General features: G+C 32.1%; 2 protein-coding genes across 2 annotated transcripts; one reads left to right on the forward strand and one right to left on the reverse strand.

Moving 5' to 3' along the window:
- The first annotated feature begins 910 nt into the window (after positions 1-910).
- On the forward strand, positions 911-3,841 carry LOC131648368 (uncharacterized). The gene is made up of 5 exons (XM_058918132.1): positions 911-1,353; positions 2,703-2,753; positions 2,889-2,951; positions 3,080-3,148; positions 3,242-3,841. The coding sequence occupies exons 1-5, from the start codon at positions 1,081-1,083 to the stop codon at positions 3,335-3,337; spliced, it is 552 nt and encodes a 183-aa protein (XP_058774115.1). The 5' UTR covers positions 911-1,080; the 3' UTR covers positions 3,338-3,841.
- Positions 3,842-10,803: 6,962 nt separating this feature from the next.
- On the reverse strand, positions 10,804-11,316 carry LOC131651487 (extensin-like). Its single transcript, XM_058921148.1, has one exon. It carries the CDS (start codon positions 11,314-11,316, stop codon positions 10,804-10,806), a length of 513 nt encoding a protein of 170 aa, XP_058777131.1.
- Positions 11,317-19,778: the final 8,462 nt, after the last annotated feature.

Consider the following 19,778-nt stretch of genomic DNA (forward strand, 5'->3'; position numbering starts at 1 on the left):
GCATATTAACATCGATTTCCATTTCATTCAAAAACATGTTTCCACAAACTTCATCAAAGTGATCCACATTCCATCAAAGTATCAGCTGACTTCCCATTTTACTAAAGCTTTTTCAAGAAACTTTTTTTCACTACCTAACATCCAAGTTGGAAATATGCAATATATACCTTTCATTTTTAGGGGAAGTATTATGAGATTGATGCAGAGAGTTTGTTATTTTAGCAATTACTAGTTGTTGTAACTAGCTTACTAAAAGTTAATTATTTATAGTGTAACTACTTTTCAAGCTCATTTTCCATATATAATAAATGTATCACACATATACATTCATTTATTTAATCAATGAGATAGTTTGATCCTTCTTTCTCATCATAAGTCTCTCAAACTAGAATACTCAAGTTTATGTATAATATTTCGAATCTTACTAACACTACAAAGACACTTTTTAAGAATTTTCCATAATTCTTTTTAAAAAAAATATTAACTATTTTAAAAATTCAAGGTATTGAACGAACACATTTTTATATAATTTTCTTTTTTTAAAGACTGGTTCTATAATTTTCGTTGAAATTTCCCTACTAGTTTTAATGAAAAATATGTCTTCACTCTTCACCATTATATAGTGTTGATGGCAAAGAATTTTGGCACTAAGCAATAACAACTTTCATTCATCCAACAAAGTTTTAAACACACGGCAACGGCAAAAAAATAATTGTTGTTTTCTAATATTGATTCTTTATTTTTGTTATAAGGATTCTGTAGCATTCAAACTGTTAAACCTGAAGCAAAATAAGAACAAAAACAATAGAATAGAAGAAAAGAAAGGATTGGGTTTGCCACGTGCAGAAAGAGGTGGGACCAGGTGGAATAATCTCTCTTACACATAAAGAAAGAAACAACTGAGAGAGGTTTCGGTGTTTTTTCTCTCTCAAAACAAAACAAAACAAAACAAACATAACATCCTCTCTCTCTTGACTCCTCCACGCACCACAACATAAAACAACACATTCATCTCATCATAAAATTCATAGACATAAAACCAACCTCAAATCAAACCTTCCACCAAACACACCTCACCAGATGTGCGACCGTGACTGGGTCAACTTAGCCTTGGCCGACGATTCCATCGTCGCCGACACTCTCCTCCGTTTCAACCTCCCTCAACGACCGCCACCGCCACTTCATCTTCACTGGACCGTCCGCCAACCCCGCTCAAGGTCCACTCCAAAACTCCCATCAAAACCTGACTTCACAAGAGCAAGCCCCACCACCCCGCTTACATGGAGCGCCGCCACCTCAGCCAGCGATGAATCCAGCCTCCCAACAAAACTCACCAAAACATCAAGATCTAAGGTCCGGTTTCGGTAACTCTTACTCCATTCATGATTCATGATTTATCTTCTCTTTCATTTTCACGTTTGCAAATTCTCCGGCGAAGTCTTAACTCGTATCTGTGAGTTGAAGAAACTGTTGTAGTCGTAGACATGTAAGAAGTGTGACAGTTTCTTTTTCAATCTTGAATAGACCAAAATGCCACTTTTTTCACCTCCATTGAATTTACGATTCTACCCTCGTAATACCGGCGCCTCTCCTCCGGTTGTCGGTAACTGTAACCGCTGTGTCGTCCGGTTGTCGGTAACTATAAGCGCTGTCACGTTAACAAAGTGCAACTTTCATTTCAACATGAACTTTTTTATTTATTTAAATTATTTATTTAATAGTTGTAAGAAAAAGAGTATTTTATTTAATAAATTCAGGGAAAAGGTGTGACTTCGGATTCAAGTCTCAACAAGGAATGAATTGAAGTCAGAGGATTGATTCACGTTTTTACCTCAGAACTACGTGTCATACTTTTTATTCAATGACGAAAAAGTCCTTTGCTTGGGGGCATTTTTGTCTCTTCTGTTCCGGTCTTGTCGGAAGGAAGCTTCAAGTTTGAACTGAATTTGTTATTTGTGTTGTGGGGCTAAACTGAAATGGGTTCGGTTTGTCACCATTGGTTAGTGGGATGCGATAGATTCACATATAAGGGTAATCTAGTAAAATTAATGGTGCCACGATTCTACATAGTAGTTTTTGGGTGGCGTGTTTTCGTGGCAAATAACTTATTCCTGTTGTTTAGTTTGGTGAAGTGGTTGTGCACTTTTTTGGTGGTTAGCATTTGCATTTGCAATTGCAATTTCTCTAGTATTTGTGGAGAAAAAAAATTAGTATTAATTAAGTAAGATTAGCATATTAAAAAAATTTAATAGTAATTGTTGACTAATCCTAGCTGTGTGTTGTTTGTCACGTGGCATAAAGATACACATTTCTTTTATGATATATGCCTAAAGTCAAAAAAAGAGTCCAAAATAAATAGAAAAAAAATGGAAGGAATATGCTAAGTAACAACGTCTTGAAAAAGACAAGGAAGTTGGAAATAAAAGAGAGGGAGGGTCCTTGTTAATGCCACCAATAGGGACCACCTTAATTTCTCACCAAATCAATGGGTTGATGAAGCCTATCTATCTACTTAGTTATCATTCTTTATTATCACTCCATCTATTTTTCAAACACATATTTCAATAATTTCTAATCTACATCTTGTGAATAGATATATATTATTTTTCTAGAAAAGCATAAGAGAATCATGTGTTATCCTCAACTTTTGTTTCTGTTTTGTATTAAAACTTTTGCCTTATAAAGATCTTTGATATGTTTAGGGCGCTAATCAGAAGGAAGCAGTTACAACCAAAAATTCTAAAAGAAAAAAGGTGAGTATATGATTGTGACATTTCATAACTCTTAAATTTACAACAACACTTAAGTTTTGTAAACTGTTAATGTTTTTCCCTTTTGTTTTTAGTTACATGTTTAACACATCTTGACTATGATTATTGTATTTGCAGACTTTAGCTGAACTAAAAGAGGAAGAGACTTTGTTGTTGAAAGAAAGGATAAACTTGAAAAATGTATGTACGATGCGTAGTTGTTTTCATCAATAGGATCGGTTCATATGTCCTGTCTCAACAATTCAAATGACAATGTTGCATTTGTTAAGATTTGTTTATCAACTTATATTGCTTGCATTTCTCAACAGGAACTGGCTTCTTTGCGTCTCAATGTAGAAAAAGAGAAAGCCACAAATGAAAGATTGAAGAGAATGAAGGTAAACCTCTCTTATTCTCTTTTTGCTGCATTCCTTTGGATCTAATATGGTGCATTATATTTAAATCTAATACGTTTCCATCTTTTGTAACAGCTTGATTTCGATTCACGACATAATTCTAATACAGCTGCAACCTCTGAGATTTGTAAGCAAGAACCTAAATTTGTTCTCCCAGACCTAAACTTGTAGGTCGAAGAGGATTTAAGGACGGCCAAATCTTGGTGGTTGAATTCGGGTTGCAGATTATGCGGTATAGTTTATGGTAAAACATATTAATCTAACTATTTAGGTTTTTCTAATGTAAGTGTAGACGCTAAATCATTCAGTTTCCTCACCTAGTCAAAACTAAGTGTGGTGTTTATTCATGAAGGTGTAGTGGCAGTCAAGAACTCCAAACACTTCATTTTTAGTTCCATTTTTTATTGTTTTTTACATTTTTCAATATTCTTTATGGCTACCCTACTTCTTCTTGATCACCTTATATTATGAAGTTTATACTGCAAATCCAGAAATGTACTCATGTGTTCTTCAAGTAGTTCAAGAATTTTGGTTCTTGTTTAGTGAGTTCTTATGTAACTATTTCATTTATGTTTTTATGTTAACCCTTGCTGTTCGAGGGAAACAAGTTCCGGTAATCACCTAAAATTTGAATATAAATTTGAATTTCTGTATCTCTAACACCCCCTTCCCCTTACTCTACACTAATCTTTTTCTTTTGATTTTTAAGTTTTTCAATTAGATTTTCTTTTGTTTTAAAGTTTTTCAATTAGATTTGAGTTTTAAACAAGTATCTAGTGTTTAGTGTGATGAGAATTCAATATTTTTTGACCAAATATAATTTGTGTCTTTAAAATTCCAAAATGATGGCCAAAATATAGAATTTGAATTGTACTTTTAAAGATGAATTTGCTTTTAATAAAGAAGAGAAAAACAACATCTAGTGAGAGTTACAAAGTAAACAAAAAAAAAAAATCATCAAAATGGGGGCAACAAGCATCTTCCAAAAAATAGAAAGGATCGAGTAAAACGATTTTGATCGAGAGTTTTTGAGGATTTGTTTTTTCTTATTACACCAAAAACTTTTAATTTGGGAGAATTCAAAATTTGGATTGAATGAGGTTTTTTGAGGATTTTGGAGGGCTTACATACATTTTTCAAATAACTTTTATGTTGTTATAGTAATCTGAAAATTAAAAATACAGTAATCATAAAAACTATTTTATGGTTCTATACAAAATAATTTTTTTTTAAAATGTCAATTTTTTTTTAAAACTCATTTTCGAAAGCCTTCTCTTCTCCAAACTCATAGACAAAGCGTAAGGAATCTAGAGAGAATAGTGAACATGTTAGTTAGTTGTCCTAAATTATTTTAGGATTACAATGTGTAAAGTGTTGGCAATGTTAAATTTATATAGCCTTGAAGTAGAGATATTGGGCTTGGATCAATCAATCACATATAGGAACAATAGCCCTTCAAGCAGTAGGTTGACCAAGTCAGGTAATGGTTTAAGTCCGACATCTCATTAGGGCCACAAATTGCAAGTGGAGTCAAGTGATGGTGTGAATCCAACATTTTTTCATATTAGGGACCCTTTGTATGGATCACTGCCCATTGAATTTGTTATATTAATGGTTGGTTCAAGGACAAAGATGTCTTGTGAACATAGTATTTTTTGCTTTGATGTGGTTTGTCTATTAGTTGGCGTAATAGACGAATTTTGACTTTTTAAGGTTAGAGTTTGATCATGATTTTCATCGTGTCACTGGCTTTATCGACATCCTATCATCTATCGGAACAAGTCATCAACCAAAATGTAAATGTTCTTTTCTTCGATCTAAGGAGTAGTCCTTGGTATGAGGTCGATGTGGTGTCATTAACCATTAACTCTCGCTAAACCAAGTGTGGAAGCTTGGAAGAGGGTCTGACTTGCTGAAGCTAAAGGTCATGACTCTTACTCAACTAAACATACAAGCTTTGAGGATGGTTTGACTTGCATTTCCACATAACAAAAATATGTAACTATTCCAGATATAATTGTTAGTAAATAGATATATAACACTACTACAAAAAAAACATTTTACCATGGTTGGGAGGAATATTCCATCATTAATGGTGGCCCGCGGTAATGAATGGTGTGGTAGTATGTGTAATCTTTATTATCACGGGATGGTAGGCGTGGTAAAAACACTGTAGCACGTAACATATCACTATGGTTATAGAAACCAATCGTAGTAAAAGGTGGAGGTTAGGTGTTTGATACACAACGCCATCATTTTGAAATATTTTTCAATATTTCACCTGTGTTGTATGTTCCAACTGTAGTGAAAGACTTAGCGTACAATTTTTCACTACAATTATACGTTCCAACTATGGTAATATGTTCACTTGAGTTTATTATAACTTATGTGAAATGCTTATTTCACCAACTTCTCACTAAACACATAATCTTTCAATATGATTTAGAAATTAATAATATGACAAATTGAGTTATACACTACAAGAAAAATCCTGTTTAGCCAGAGGTTAAAGCCCTTACAAATGCAAAATACCCCTCACAAAACAGAAATTTGCGAGGGGACATGTCCCTTAGCTAAATAGGTCGTCGCAAATTATTTGCGAGGGACCTGTCACCTCGCTATTTTGCTCGGGGCTTACCCTTGGCAAATTGCAATTCCTATTTTTCCTACTACAGACATGCAGGTGTAGGAACAGACTAGGTGACACATTTTGTTAGTATTTTGCTAGTGGCTTAACCCCTGACAAAGAAATCTACGTTTTAAAATTTGTGAGGGGTTTAGCCCTTGACTAATTGACTTTTATTTTACAGGTTATACTTATTCTAATAAAACATATATATTTTTCTAAATAAATATACACTAATAAAATAATATACTTTCTCTTAAATATATACTTTCCCTAAATAACATAATATAATTTCTCTAAAATATATACTTTCTCTAAATTATATATTTTCTCTAAATAAAATGATACATTTTTCTCTATAATATATAAGGTTTCTTAAATAATATTTTTCAAAATAATATTAAAATATATTACTAAACTAATTTTTTTTACTAAACTATATTATACTACTAAGTAATATACTTTTTATACTATTTTTAAAATAAAATTTACTAACAAAAATTTCAAAAATTCATATCTATCTATTTATATTAGGCTTAATTGTTGTTTTGACCCCTCAAGTTTTTGAATTGTTTGATTTCACATACGTACCTTTTTTTGAAAATATTTATAGAAAATGAAGACAAAGATATGAGCTATCTACTAGTTTCGTGACACCTTTCCTTGATTCATTCTAGTTGGAGAAGTTACATTGGAGTTTTGTAAAGTTCTGATAGATTTTTGAGAGATTTAGATAAAGCGAGAGAAGTTAGGGTTTCACTTTGAGCTTAGTATGTTCTAAAGTGAATTAAGTTTGCTTATAGAGGTAAAAAAAATCACTAAAATTGTTAAATTAAAAAGGTTTCACCTTTGATGCCCAAATCTTCTTCAACATAGGTTCATTAGTTCTAGAAAATCTAAGGTTATTACCTTTAGATATTTTTAATTTGTCAAAGAAAAAAAAAAGGCTCTAAATGGCCTATTCTTTTGCAGTGTGTACATTTGTAAATTGGACGATTATTTTCTTGTGATCTATACCTTTACCCTTTTTAAATCCTAGTCCATTTTTGTTTAAGTAAGATCTTTGACTCGATAGGATTAAGTCAAGCTTTTATTTACATTGGGTTAACTTTCCTAGAGTTTCATGCAAATTATTTACTTCCTTTATCAGAGAGACACAACTCTCACATATTTCTATTGAATTTCTGATCTTAGTTATGTCTATCTTGAATGATTTATTGATTTCTTTAAGAGATATTAAAGACTCTTTAAGACCTAAGTTGTGTTTCCAAAGTTTATCATTTTCTTTCTCTAACTGAGAAGGAATTCTAAATTATTGTTTGTAAGATGGTTTAGTTACTTTAACAGTATCTTCCTCATAGGATGCCTTTAAGTAAACCTCATCTTCTTCGTTAGAAAAAGGTCTTTTTATATTTCTCCCCGAGGTTGATGTCTCTCCTCCTTTTCTTCTTTTGAATTTTGAGGATACATCTTCATTTTCACAAATTTTCAAAAACAATGTTCCTTTATTTGATGTTGAATCTTCATAAGATCGTTCAACTATTGATTATATTCTTTCGAAGGATTCCACCATAGTTGTATGATAAGAGTATGATGAAGTTAATGATTCTTTGATTTTTTATTCATCTTTGAGTAATTGAACTAGTTTGTTCAATTTATCTATGATCTCCTTCTTTCTTGATTTTTCCTTAAATTCTTGAAGACTCTTATCTTTTGATTTAAGAGTTGGATTAAACCTCCAATTCTTAACTCTTAGAATTTGGTTAGTGACAAACATTCCAATATAACTTTTAATATTTTTAAATTTTGAAAAACATATAAAGGTGGTATCTTTTTCGCCTCGTGTGTTCATTTCCTCTTGTTCGATACGTAGGGAAACTCTATATACCATCTCAATACTATCCTACATTCCTAAGCGGTTTGGAAATGGTGAACATAGAAGAATTTACTTTCATCTATAGACCTTAATATAAGGCTCTTGGTTTTGAAATATATCTCAAACTTTCTCTTTTGCTCTTATGTCCAAAAGGAATCAGGTTTCTCTACTACTTTTTCATTTAATTAGTAGGTAGGGATAAACGTACATGTTCATGTAGAACACTTTTGATTGCCTCCCGGAAGAAGATTCCGGCGAGGCCTCACAGGAGTTTGTGGTGTTTAGCTTTAGGGATTTGAGCAGCACAGTTGATGCGAGCTCAAGATAAAATGCGCCTTACTTATCCCTCGGTTGGAAGCCCTATTTATAGTTGTTGGAGCCATAATCACCCTCATTAATGGAGGAACTTTAGATTCCCTCCATAATGAGTGAACTGACGTAACTTCCATCGTTTGACTCTTAAAGAGTTGTAACTTCCATAACGGCAGAGACCATTGATGTGCGGATGACAGTTACAGGTGTCCCGGGTTGGAAGACTCCGAGCTCGTTTATGTCTATGTCCACCGACCTGTGGTAACTGTCTTGACCGACTAAGGATCCCAAACCGGATTGAGAATCCACGCCGGGTTGCAAATCCTTACCGAACTGGTACTCTTTAAGATCAGTCATATCCTTCTGTTTGGTATTGGCTTTCCTGATCGGCCTAAATATTCCTAATATGTACAGTACCATTGATTATAGTTTCTCATAATTCATGATTTATACTTTGAATAAATATTCTAAACCTAGCTTGCGATATATCAAATCTAATACTTTAAAAGTGATGGTATGTTTAGAAAACATTTCTTGCTGGAAGTCATCTTCCTCTTGAGACGATTAGTCCTAAAACATTACTTAGGCTCTTATGCTACTTGTTTAATACGTTACTTCGCACACAAGAGGGGGATTGAATTATGGGTTTCAGAAAAACTTAAGTTTGAAAAAAAAATTGGATTAAAATCAGAGTTTCAAAACATTTTAGAAAAGTTTTATAATTATGCAGCGAAAAGTAAAATTACAGAAGATATAATGCGGAAATAAGAAGTTTAAGGGAAGAGAAAAGAACACTAGAAATTATAGAGGTTCAGTAAAAAATAAAAATACATAGTCCCAATCGATTGGCAAGTGTAAAAACTTGGTCACAATTTTTCTAACAGCTCCCAAATCATCTATGACGACTTCAAGACATTTTTGAATTTTTTTTTAGAAAAGAAGTTTGAAACTTTTTTATGTGTATGTGTTTGTAGCCATATACCTAATAAGAAAGCCCTAATTCATTTATAATAAATTCACTCAGACGCATTTATGCAAACTTTCAAATTCTTCAAGTCTAGTCAAATGTTTCTATCTTGTAGACAGCTGCTTGAGTTTACTTTGATATGAGGCTTGAGTTATGTTCAATTTGGTTGCCATTATCAAAGAGTCAAGTGTAAAGAAGGTTCTACACTCACTAAAACTTCTTATCATGTTAGGGACAAAATACATAGACGTTATGCCCCGAACATGAATTTGTTTGGCGTTCCTCCGACTCATTAACTCCAGGTGAGAGGTTGAGGGAAAAAGGGACGCGAATGACAACATTTATGTTATGGGAAATAAATGAACACCACGACCTTTCCTTTTTTTTCTTCCTTCAAAGCTTTGTTCTAGACCGATACATTTTTCCCAGGGAAGCAAGAGAATCTAAAGGAAGAAGAAAAAGAGATCTCCTCAAATAATGAGTCAACTCTTATGTAGAAGTCCAAACATGCAAGTAATGCATTTACTCATGGGAGTAAATACTGTGAGGAGTGGAAAAGTCTTTACACCTAGAAAAGAAATGTAAGGGAAATGGATTAATTTGGATTTCCCAAGAAAATCATCATTTGTTGCATTAAATGCTATCCATGCCTTCTTCGTTAAACCCTCAAGCTTTCATAATTGACGGGCATTCCGACGTCTTTAACCAAACAAATAAAATTTGACTTTTTCAACCAACGTTTGTTTACCTAGGAACATCTGGCAAGAAGTGGTGACTTACCCCCTATTATGAGGACTCACCTCCCATTAAGAATACCGCCTTTAGCTGAGGGACTCGCCTCCCATTAAAAGACCTCCTTCAGCATAGGGACTCGCCTCAAAAGACTGAATCTGTCCGAAAGAAGTCTTAAAATACTTCGCTCTGTATAAGTCCTCGTGTTTGAGAGATTGTGTAGTGTTATATTTGTGAGAGTCCAAAAACAAGGGCGGCTCTTGGGTCTCTGTATTGTATGACGTAGCCGGGGTGACATCCTCATAGAGCATCGGGGCTAGCCTTTGGGACCGAGGACGTGTATATTACTGTTACCTTCTCTCTAGTCATATGAGAATATGAGAAAGGGTCATACCCCTGTTACCTTCTCACTAGTCATATGAGAATATGAGAAAGGGTCATACCCCAACTTCCTAAAAAAGTAGGTAGTCAACAGTCTCTCCTAATCAACAGGAAGAGTTATTATCTCTAAAGGTTTCTTAAACTCTACAACCAAAGGCCTCTAAAAATACATTTTCTCTAGTCATATTCTCACTTCTCACTTTTCAAACTAAGATTATCAAGATGAGTTATGTTAATATAAAATTTTAATACACATATATATAAATTCATAATTTTTTTTTAGGTGATCTCGGGTTATCGTAGTAACGTTTGATAAAGAAATTACTTAAACAAGTGATTGAACTTATTGATTAGATTTTAAATAAGTACATTAAGCAGTTAAGTGGTACAAATTAGGTTAAACTTTCATTGTGTACATCATCTATATTAGTGACAGTTGAGTATTTTAAGTGCAAATATAGCCGGTTTATGTATAATACATGCAGTTTTTCCAAATTAAAACAAAACTAATGGCTTAATTAAAATTAAATTGAAAGGATACATAAAGTAAAATTAGTGATAAAACAAGGTGAAGAACACTCTTTGTAACTGAAACTAGAATAGTGACAACAAAACTACTAGTGAGATTTGCATCCTCTTCTACAAAATTTCTCTACATCACTATCTCACATAATTTCTTATCTTCCTTTTCTCTCTTTTCGCACACATTTATTTTGATTCTGGAGGTGTGGTAGTAGCGGAAGCTAAGGCTGAGGCGGTGGTGGAGCTGTAATATACCATGGTATAGGCTCTGGAGGTGGCGGTGGTGGAGCAGTAATATACCATGGTACAGGCTCCGGAGGTGGCGGTGGTGGAGCTGTATTATACCATGGTATAGGATCAGGAGGTGGTGGTGATGGTGTGTACCACCATGGTTGAGGAGGTGGAGGAGAAGAAATCAAAGGCGGCATTGGCGGTGGGATTATCAAAGGCGGTGATGGAACTAATGGTGGAGGGTGAGGAAAGTAATGAAAGGGAGGTGGAATTATCCAAGGAAAAGTTGGGAATGGCCATTGTCCACATTTTCCATATAGATATTGGTAAAATGGGTCGCACCTTGAGCTTCTTCTTCCTCTCCCTCTTCTCTGAACTCGCAATTCTTCTTCTTTGTTTTTGTGTTTGTGTTGATGTTGATGAGGAGCATGTGTTGTACTTTCAGTAAGAGAGTACTGAAAGAGGAGAACAAGTGTTAGAAGGGTTAAAACTAGTGTTTTCATTTTAACTTAGTTTATCTAGTCAAACAAAAAGGTTCTATATATATATATACTTGTTCCATCTCAAATATAAACAACATACGTACAATTTATGTGTTTGATAGTGTTAAATAATCTCTCTGTTTTTTTAAAAAAAAAAATTTGGTGAGTTATTTTTGACTTTTTACATATGTTAAAAGGGTAATTAATTTTGCATCAGAAATAGAATTAAAATACATTTTATAAAATTATTTAATATTGAAAAAATGAACTTAAAAAATAAGAGAAAGATATAGTAATATTAAGAGTATAAAAAATATTATTAAAGATTTATTGATATTGTAAAGCAATATATATACAAATTAATACAATTTTTTTTATAAAATAACTTATAATAATATCAATAAAAGTTAAATAATTTTATTAGATTTAATTTTATTATTCTATAATTATTTTGTCAACTAATTTAAATAACTTTTCAATTAATTGCTAATTCTCTTGAAACAAGTTTACATGATGAGTATTTTAAGAAATAGAATTATTAATAAAAATGTAAAATGAGCCCGTAAATCATTGTTCAACTTATAAAAATCAAAGGTGCGTGTGTGATCTAGCGGTGAAACGCTTGGGTCTTGAAAGTGTGCATCTCTCGAAGTCTCAGGTTCAAAAGTCGCTAGATACAAATTAGTTATTAAAAAAACTTACAAAAATCAATTGAAACCTTATTATCTGATATCAATTCGAATCAAAATCTCAAAGTTATATGTGAGTTTAAAGTGATGATAATCACTTTGTAGTATAGGGATGAATAATCTTATTATTTTTTAGTGATTAATAGTCTTATTACTACATTTAGTCATTTACTATTTAAACGAATTTTTTTTCATTGATAAATAGATTGAGTATTAGTGTTTGCGTGTGGAAAGAGGGTGTAAATGCAAAGAGAAATGGGTATCAAGAATCACGCATTTCAATAGAAACGTATTGGTATGCTTGTATGTATCTGCCATCAACCACCCACCCACCACCATCAATTTTGAGTTGTTGAGCGCTAAGAAGATCTTCATTCATAGTTGAAGATATAGGTGAGTGTATTAATGGAAGGAAGACATAAATTTATACCTAGTTAGACGTGCCATTTTGACCATTTCACTTGTGCAAAGAATCGGTGGTACTGTACCTACTAGTACTACCTAGAATAATTTTCTCACTTAGTCACTGCCATTCTACACTATAAGTCTAATCCTACCATGTTTGAACGCATATGAATATGAAATTGGAAATCTCTCAATCCAATATTTTTACACAGGACCGTTTTTTAGGGTGTGCTAGGACAGCTAGTGCATGGGCCTGAAATTTTTCAGAGTTAAGCTATAGATAAATAAAGCCTCAAAAATTATTTGTCAAGTTAAATCGTGATTAAATATAGTATGTACTTGTTTTTCTATAAATAAACTATAGTTAACCTACATAGAGCTTCTAAAAACTTAAAACGGCTCTGCTCTTACACATACATCTGTCAAACTACATAAAGGTGTATCCAATAATATTCAGATCAAATAGGATATACATCTGTCAAACTACGTATACATCTTCAGATCAAATAAACAGCGTGTTTTTGGTTAAATACGGTATTTTTAGACGGCAAATTAAGCAATATTCAAGAAATTTAGTACTAGATTGGTAGAATGGGCCGAAGATATAGCCCACTTAGAAGTTGTATGCCCACCTAGAAGAGTCACTATTAAATATAATATTTTTTAAATTTAAAAATATATTTTTGTATGCACCTAAAATACACCAACTCGTTCGTAAATGAGTCACCCACCTTATGTTATTAAAAAAAATAGTTTAAAATATATCTCGGTAATTATAAAAGGGTGAGCTTATATTCCGTAATAATTTTAAATACATTTTAAACTTACAGTAGTATGTTTATTGCATAACTCAGTGAATAATACAGAAATATACTTCGTAATAACCTTGGGGTAATAAATTGATTATAAATTTGACATTTTTTAAAAAATCTTATATTTTAGGTTATTTAAACTAAATTTATTATCAAAATTAATTGGTTATCAATTAAATCATACACTGATGTAATATAAATAAAATGTCATATATAACTTCAATTAAAATCCATAATCAAAGTATCATTTTTGACAAATTACAAACCATAATATAAATATTATTAAAATAAAAATAAAAATGAACTAATGGATATATTTAATCCCTTGGTTTCTTCTCTGAATCCTATACTACAATGTGATTTGTGACTCGAATAGAATGACCTCTATAATAGTCCTCACAGTAGTACCTTCTGAAAACTTTCCTCTGATCTCTCTCTCTCTCTCTCTCTCTCTCTCTCTCTCTCTATATATATATATATATATATATATATATTCACTTTCACAATAGTCATATTACGCTAACATGCAGGTAAAATATGAACGACGTAATCTGCTCTAGCTTGCTCCTCCTCTAATATCTTCTGATGAACTGCCCTAGGTGGATCTTCCCGAGCATCTGGTGTCATGTAAGGATGTGACACTCTAAAATACCATTGAACGTAGCTAAATGTACTACTCCATGGTTGAGGAGATGGTACACTTTGTGTTTCCTTTGGTACCAAATAATTATAGAAATGATCATACATCGCATTAAAATCTCTGAGGCCGATAGCGGGAGGAGAAGACACGAAGGGGTCTCTTGGAATACCTTATTGAAACCTGAACTGGCTCATAACTCGTTCAGACATATGTAAATAAATCAAGAGTGACCCAACAAGTCAACCATCAAGAGTAGAAGACTATATCATCCAAGGGACGGGTTTGACAGTGGTCTTTGTACGGTGTGTAGCATATATTAAGAAACAATTTTAATGAATTAGTCGCCTGATTCCTTCGAAGCTGGACGAATGCGCAAGCACGTGGAAAATCCTCAGAATAGTCATCCGGATATGACAGGCCGAAGATGTGTGGAAAGTGCTAAAGGTGCAAATAAATTAGTAATGGCGTAGCACAAGGGTTATGAAATATTAGTAACACTAAAGGTGCAAATGAATTACCGTAAATAACGTGCAGCTTGTTGTCATAGTATGGCCCCCTTAATATATATTTTCTAGTTCCACCACTGCATGCTCTAAGATGAAAAACTTGTGCATCATCACCATCGACCTCCACTGTCGGAGTTAGGTGATTTATGTATAGTTCTTCCTCTTATGTTTTGGTTTGTTTACTATATTTTGGTAAAACAATAAGTTCAGTAAGATGTAGGACAATATGTTGCGACATGTTGCTGCGACATTGTAGCCTGCGTTGTTTCTATTTTTGAAAGATTTGTTTCTATTGTTCCAGAATATTTGTTTTGTGGATCAAGTAGCACATTAAAGATTGAATTCTCTAAAGAATTTGTTTTAAAGCTGAAGAGCTAACAGAATATCTGATTTGCTTTATTGGATGTCAAAACCTTTTGCCTTGCATTTTAATATTTGATTATATATAATATGATTTGATTATATCGACTCCTTGAAAAAATTATACGACTCTTTAATGAGTCAATATACGCCCTGAAAATGACAAACTAAGCTGATGGTCGTCCCCAATGGAATCCAACAGAAGAAGAAAGAAACCATGTGAGAATATATTTAAGCTCTTTACAAAGGTTATGGTTGAAGGTGTGTGATCGAACGATAGGTTAAAGTGAATGATCTTTGAAAAGAGGTTAAAGACGAATTACATTTCCCGTGATAAGTTAGGGCTGAAAGGTAACAGGAACATGAGTGACTTGTTCACCGGGGCCTAACCATATATTAGTTACAAATAAAATACATTACCATAAAAAAATGGAAAGGAATAAAAGATCATGGAACTCAATAAATATTCGCGTGACTAAAGAGACTTTAACCTTCGTCGCCACGATGGAGACCACAAATATGATGTTACTTAAAACTAACTACATATATTGTGTTTCATTGTTTGAGATGGAGATTCATTTGGCCCATTTGGTTCTTTATATTAGACATTCTAACATCGACATTGATCATAAACAAATGGGTATGAGTCTCTTTTTTGTAGTAAACTACAACTAGGTTAGAATTCATGATATGGGTAGGGAGAATTTATTTTTTATTTGATATGAACTACAAATGAGCCAAAAATATTTTTTTATACCACGTTGATTTTCGATGCAATCTAGACCACACATTAAAATCTAATGGCTTGACAACTTTTGAAATATAGAATCTAAAACATGCACAAACAAAAAACTTAGATTGTATTCATATTATAGAATTTGAATCCAAATCACACATGTCATAATGAATTTGAGTTCTACAATTTGAAATTATTGTTTGCAACATCAGAGTCCAAGTTATTGATAATAACAAAATTGCACCAATATATTCTATAACATGAAAGGGCTTCTAAAAATAATAATTTAACCAAAAATATCCAAAATAACATATAATGTAACATATCAATAAGAATATGTGAAAACTCCATACACAAAATAGAACCTAATTCATAACCAAATTATCCTAAAAGGAAAACATCCTACTAGGTCACATGGGAACTATTGACCCCTCTCTTTATACGAATAGAGTTATTGGTTTCCTTCAGAATCTCCTAAAAGAGCGTGGACATTAATTCCCCCGTCTACGGCCCCATGAGATAATAATTATTGGCCAAGTCTCTGATGCCCTAGTCTTTTCAACAATCCATCACAATAGTAAAAAATAAAAAATTAGAAATAATATAAAATAAGAACATAAAATAAACTATAAAGTATGTATCATACTTCTCCTTCCCAAATATTTCAAAACACATATTTCATGTAAAAAATACAATACAAATGTGTCATACGAGCCTCGTGGATATACCTCGTCCTCCCGCACCTTATGCAACCTAACCTCCGTCTTCCAAGCTTGAGATTGTGGCCCAGATGGTTCAGTTATATTCCCATGTATTTTACGTGTACATTCCTGCCTAATAAGAGCAGTAGCTAAGTCTCTATTTCCTTGTCATTAGCATATTGTTCATGTACATTCCTATCAAATGAAAAAACTAATTAGTTAATTTGACTATAAAATATCATAGAAATTCAAATCAATATTGTAGTTTGTCATGGTTCTAATTATAGAATCTGAATGTGGTTTTGTCAGCGCGTTCAAATTCTATAATCAGAAATGATGTCGTAGTGTGTTCCTAAATTGTACATTTCGAGCTTAATCAGTAATCCATAAGAAAAAAAGCACGCATTCAATTAAATAATCAGACACACATATACTAATATGTTTCAAAATAAGTACATACATAATAATTCGAGCAAAATTTGATCCAAAATTAGACAATGCAATCAATTTCATATTTTAAAATTGAAGAGTACAAATGTTGATGTGAAGGAAAGAAGAAGAAATTAGTGTCTTAAAATGGATAAAAAAAAAAGAATTAGTCATGCTCTACATTTTAAAATTTAAAGAATATTTTTATCAAAACAAAGAATTTCTGAAAGATTTCAAGGGTAAAATAAGAATTAGTCATATTTTATCCTTCCTCTAATAAATTATATGCTAAATACATCTTTTATTTTATATATATTTTTCATTTAATAATGTTTTAGTAGTTATTTTTGTTTTTTTGAATTTCAAACAAAATATTTTAAGGTATCAAACAGATGTTTTATATTTTGCTTTAAAAAAAATTTTCTACTTTTTTTAATGTTGCAAACATTAGTAATAATCATTAGGAATAATTTGAAACTCAAAAAACTAAAAAGAAAAAAATTATTAACACAAAACATAAAAGATGATAAAAACACATTTGGGCTGAACTATATTAACAACTACAATAAAAGAAATCATGTTTAAAAATTCTTAAACTAGTAACTTATGTTTAAAATTTCTTAAACTATTAAAAGAAAATTAGATAGAAAATAACATAACAAGTAATTTTTATAAATAATCAATCACAACTTTAATTAAAAATAATAATTAAATTTTAATTTTAATATAAAATTTTAATTTAATATAATTGTTGGAAAAAAATACCAAACATAGATAAAAAAGAGAAACAAAATAACAAACAAGGTATTAACGTGAAAACTCCAAAACCGAAGAAAAAACCATGATCATTGTCAATAGACAATCAGAGAATAACACTATATAAAAATTGTTACAACACATGATATACCCTCAAATACACTCACACCCTCCAAAATAAATATTTAACTACATCTCACAACACTCTAATACAAGAGCATAAGAGAACAAAGAAAGTCAAATACAAGCTTAAAGTGTTTTTGACTGGTACATCTTGTAAAGAAATAATTGAATCCTATATATAGCATTGGACTCCCTCTTCCTTCACAAAGATAAGCGATGTGAGACTTCTTCAACATATATATTTTCAACCAAACTCAACAATCTCCATCTTAATTGAAAATTATACGTAAACTTTCATTGTCTTCCCCGACAATCATACTCCACCATAAAGAGTATAATCACTTGAAGCTACACAACTCCAAGAATTTTCACATTGTGTTCACCGACAATCATAGTTTTAAAAACTATCATACTCCACCTAAAGAAGAGTATACTTCACTTGAAATTAAATCACTTCAAGAATTTTCACATGTCGAAAACCAGGTTGAAACTTTATGGTGCAACTACCTTATTGGTAGGAAGTTCTTCAACCACCGACATAATCTTTCACCTTGTGTAATCTTGATTTTATCAACGCATCTTTGACTTGAACTTTCCACAAGTCAAAACAATTCTTCCATCAATTTTCTCTAATCCAAATTACACGACAGAACATGTGACTGCAGCTCAACAACTCTTTCACAATAGTATCATTCTTTTCTAATGTGGAAGATCAGGCAAAGCTGCAACCACAGAGCATACTAAGAACACTTATCCTGGATCGAACCAAAAGCTCTAATACCAGTTGTTGGAAAAAATAACAAACATAGAGAAAAAAGAGGAACAAAATAACAAACGAGAGATTAACGTGAAAATTCCAAAACAGGAGAAAAAAACACGATAGTTGTCAATAGACAACCAGAGAATAACCTTATGTGAAAATTGTTACAACACATAATACACCCTCAAATACTCCAGGCCCACAGTACACCCACACCCTCCTAAACAAATATTTAATTACATCTCACAACACTCTAATGCAAAAGCATAAACTCTAATACAAGAGAATAAGAGAACAAAGAAAGTCAAATACAAATTTAAAATGTTTTTGACTGATCTTATAGAAAAAAATACTTGAATTATATATATAGCATTTGACTACCCTCTTCTTTTACAAAGATAAACGATTATATGAGACTTCTTGAACATATATATTTTGAAAATCCAACCTATAATATCTTATTAGTTATTTTTAAAAGGGTTAAACGCTATTTTGCCCCCTGCCATTTGGGGGAAATCCGAAAAACAACCCTGTAAAAAAAAAGTTTAGATTCCATCCCTGTAATTTCCAGATTCCCTCTTTTTAAACCTTAAGTGGATTTTAGTGGATGACATGTGATTTTTAGCTGATGTGGCAAAGAATATAATACATACGTGTCATATTTATTTCTTTAACATATTTTATGTGGCAATTTCACTTTCCTCAGATTAGGGTTCAACGTTGTCTTCTTCATCTTCGTTTTCTACCACCTCTTTGTTTTCTACCACCTCTTCGTTTTTTTACTGTTGACTCCAGAGCTTTCGCTTGCGCCTGACATAACTAGATGTTTGAAGAACAATTCTTGCATGGACACGACCCTAAATCCACATTCTTAGGCACAACCAATAAGAAAGAGTCTTTTTTAAATTTATTTTAATTTTAATTTTGGTTTTAATTGGATTTATGGGGTGGTTGAGATTATGAAGGAGAGAGAAAAATCAGTATTTATTTTTTTAATTAATTAAAATTCTGTAATTAGTTGTGTGTAAAACAATTTCTTAAGTATGTGTCCACCTAAGAATTTTCCGTTTTTCAAATAGTCAAATTTGACCGCAAATAAGTTTTCGCAAGAAGACAATATGTGTGATTTATTTATTTTTACTCAAATAGACTTTGAAATCACTACTACTACTCTACTAGTACGTGATTAATATATGATATTTTTGATCAATTAATCATTTGATTTACATAAGGATAGTACATTCAACATCTTAAATACATAAGCATTATGACCTGCGTGTACAACGGCGCAAATTGAATCTCCACCTGCCACTTTGTTATTTTCTCCAACTTTTTCTCTTCTCTCTCTTTCTCTATCCCTCTCTTTTTCTCTCTCTATATTTTCTATTCTTTTTGATTTTCTGGTATATGTGTATTATAACAAATTCACGTGACCTATGTGATTTTTGTCACGCATTATGTAAAGTTTTCTCCAACCTTATCATCATAGTTTCTAGACAAAAGTAAAATCATACAATATGTATTGCATGACTATAGTTATGAGGCACTTTCTATTACTTATTGTAT

The sequence above is a fragment of the Vicia villosa genome, linkage group LG2 (genome assembly GCF_029867415.1).
Source record: "Vicia villosa cultivar HV-30 ecotype Madison, WI linkage group LG2, Vvil1.0, whole genome shotgun sequence".
In the NCBI taxonomy this organism is placed as follows: Eukaryota; Viridiplantae; Streptophyta; class Magnoliopsida; order Fabales; family Fabaceae; genus Vicia; species Vicia villosa.

What these genes read in the sequence shown, in the direction of transcription:
- LOC131648368 (XM_058918132.1), top strand. Translation starts at nt 1,081, where the DNA reads ATGTGCGACCGTGACTGGGTCAACTTAGCCTTGGCCGACGATTCCATC. An exon ending in AAAGGATAAACTTGAAAAAT is followed by an intron (nt 2,952 to 3,079) that starts GTATGTACGATG and finishes ATTTCTCAACAG; the next exon opens with GAACTGGCTTCTTTGCGTCT. An exon ending in AAAGATTGAAGAGAATGAAG is followed by an intron (nt 3,149 to 3,241) that starts GTAAACCTCTCT and finishes CTTTTGTAACAG; the next exon opens with CTTGATTTCGATTCACGACA.
- LOC131651487 (XM_058921148.1), bottom strand. Translation starts at nt 11,316, where the DNA reads ATGAAAACACTAGTTTTAACCCTTCTAACACTTGTTCTCCTCTTTCAG.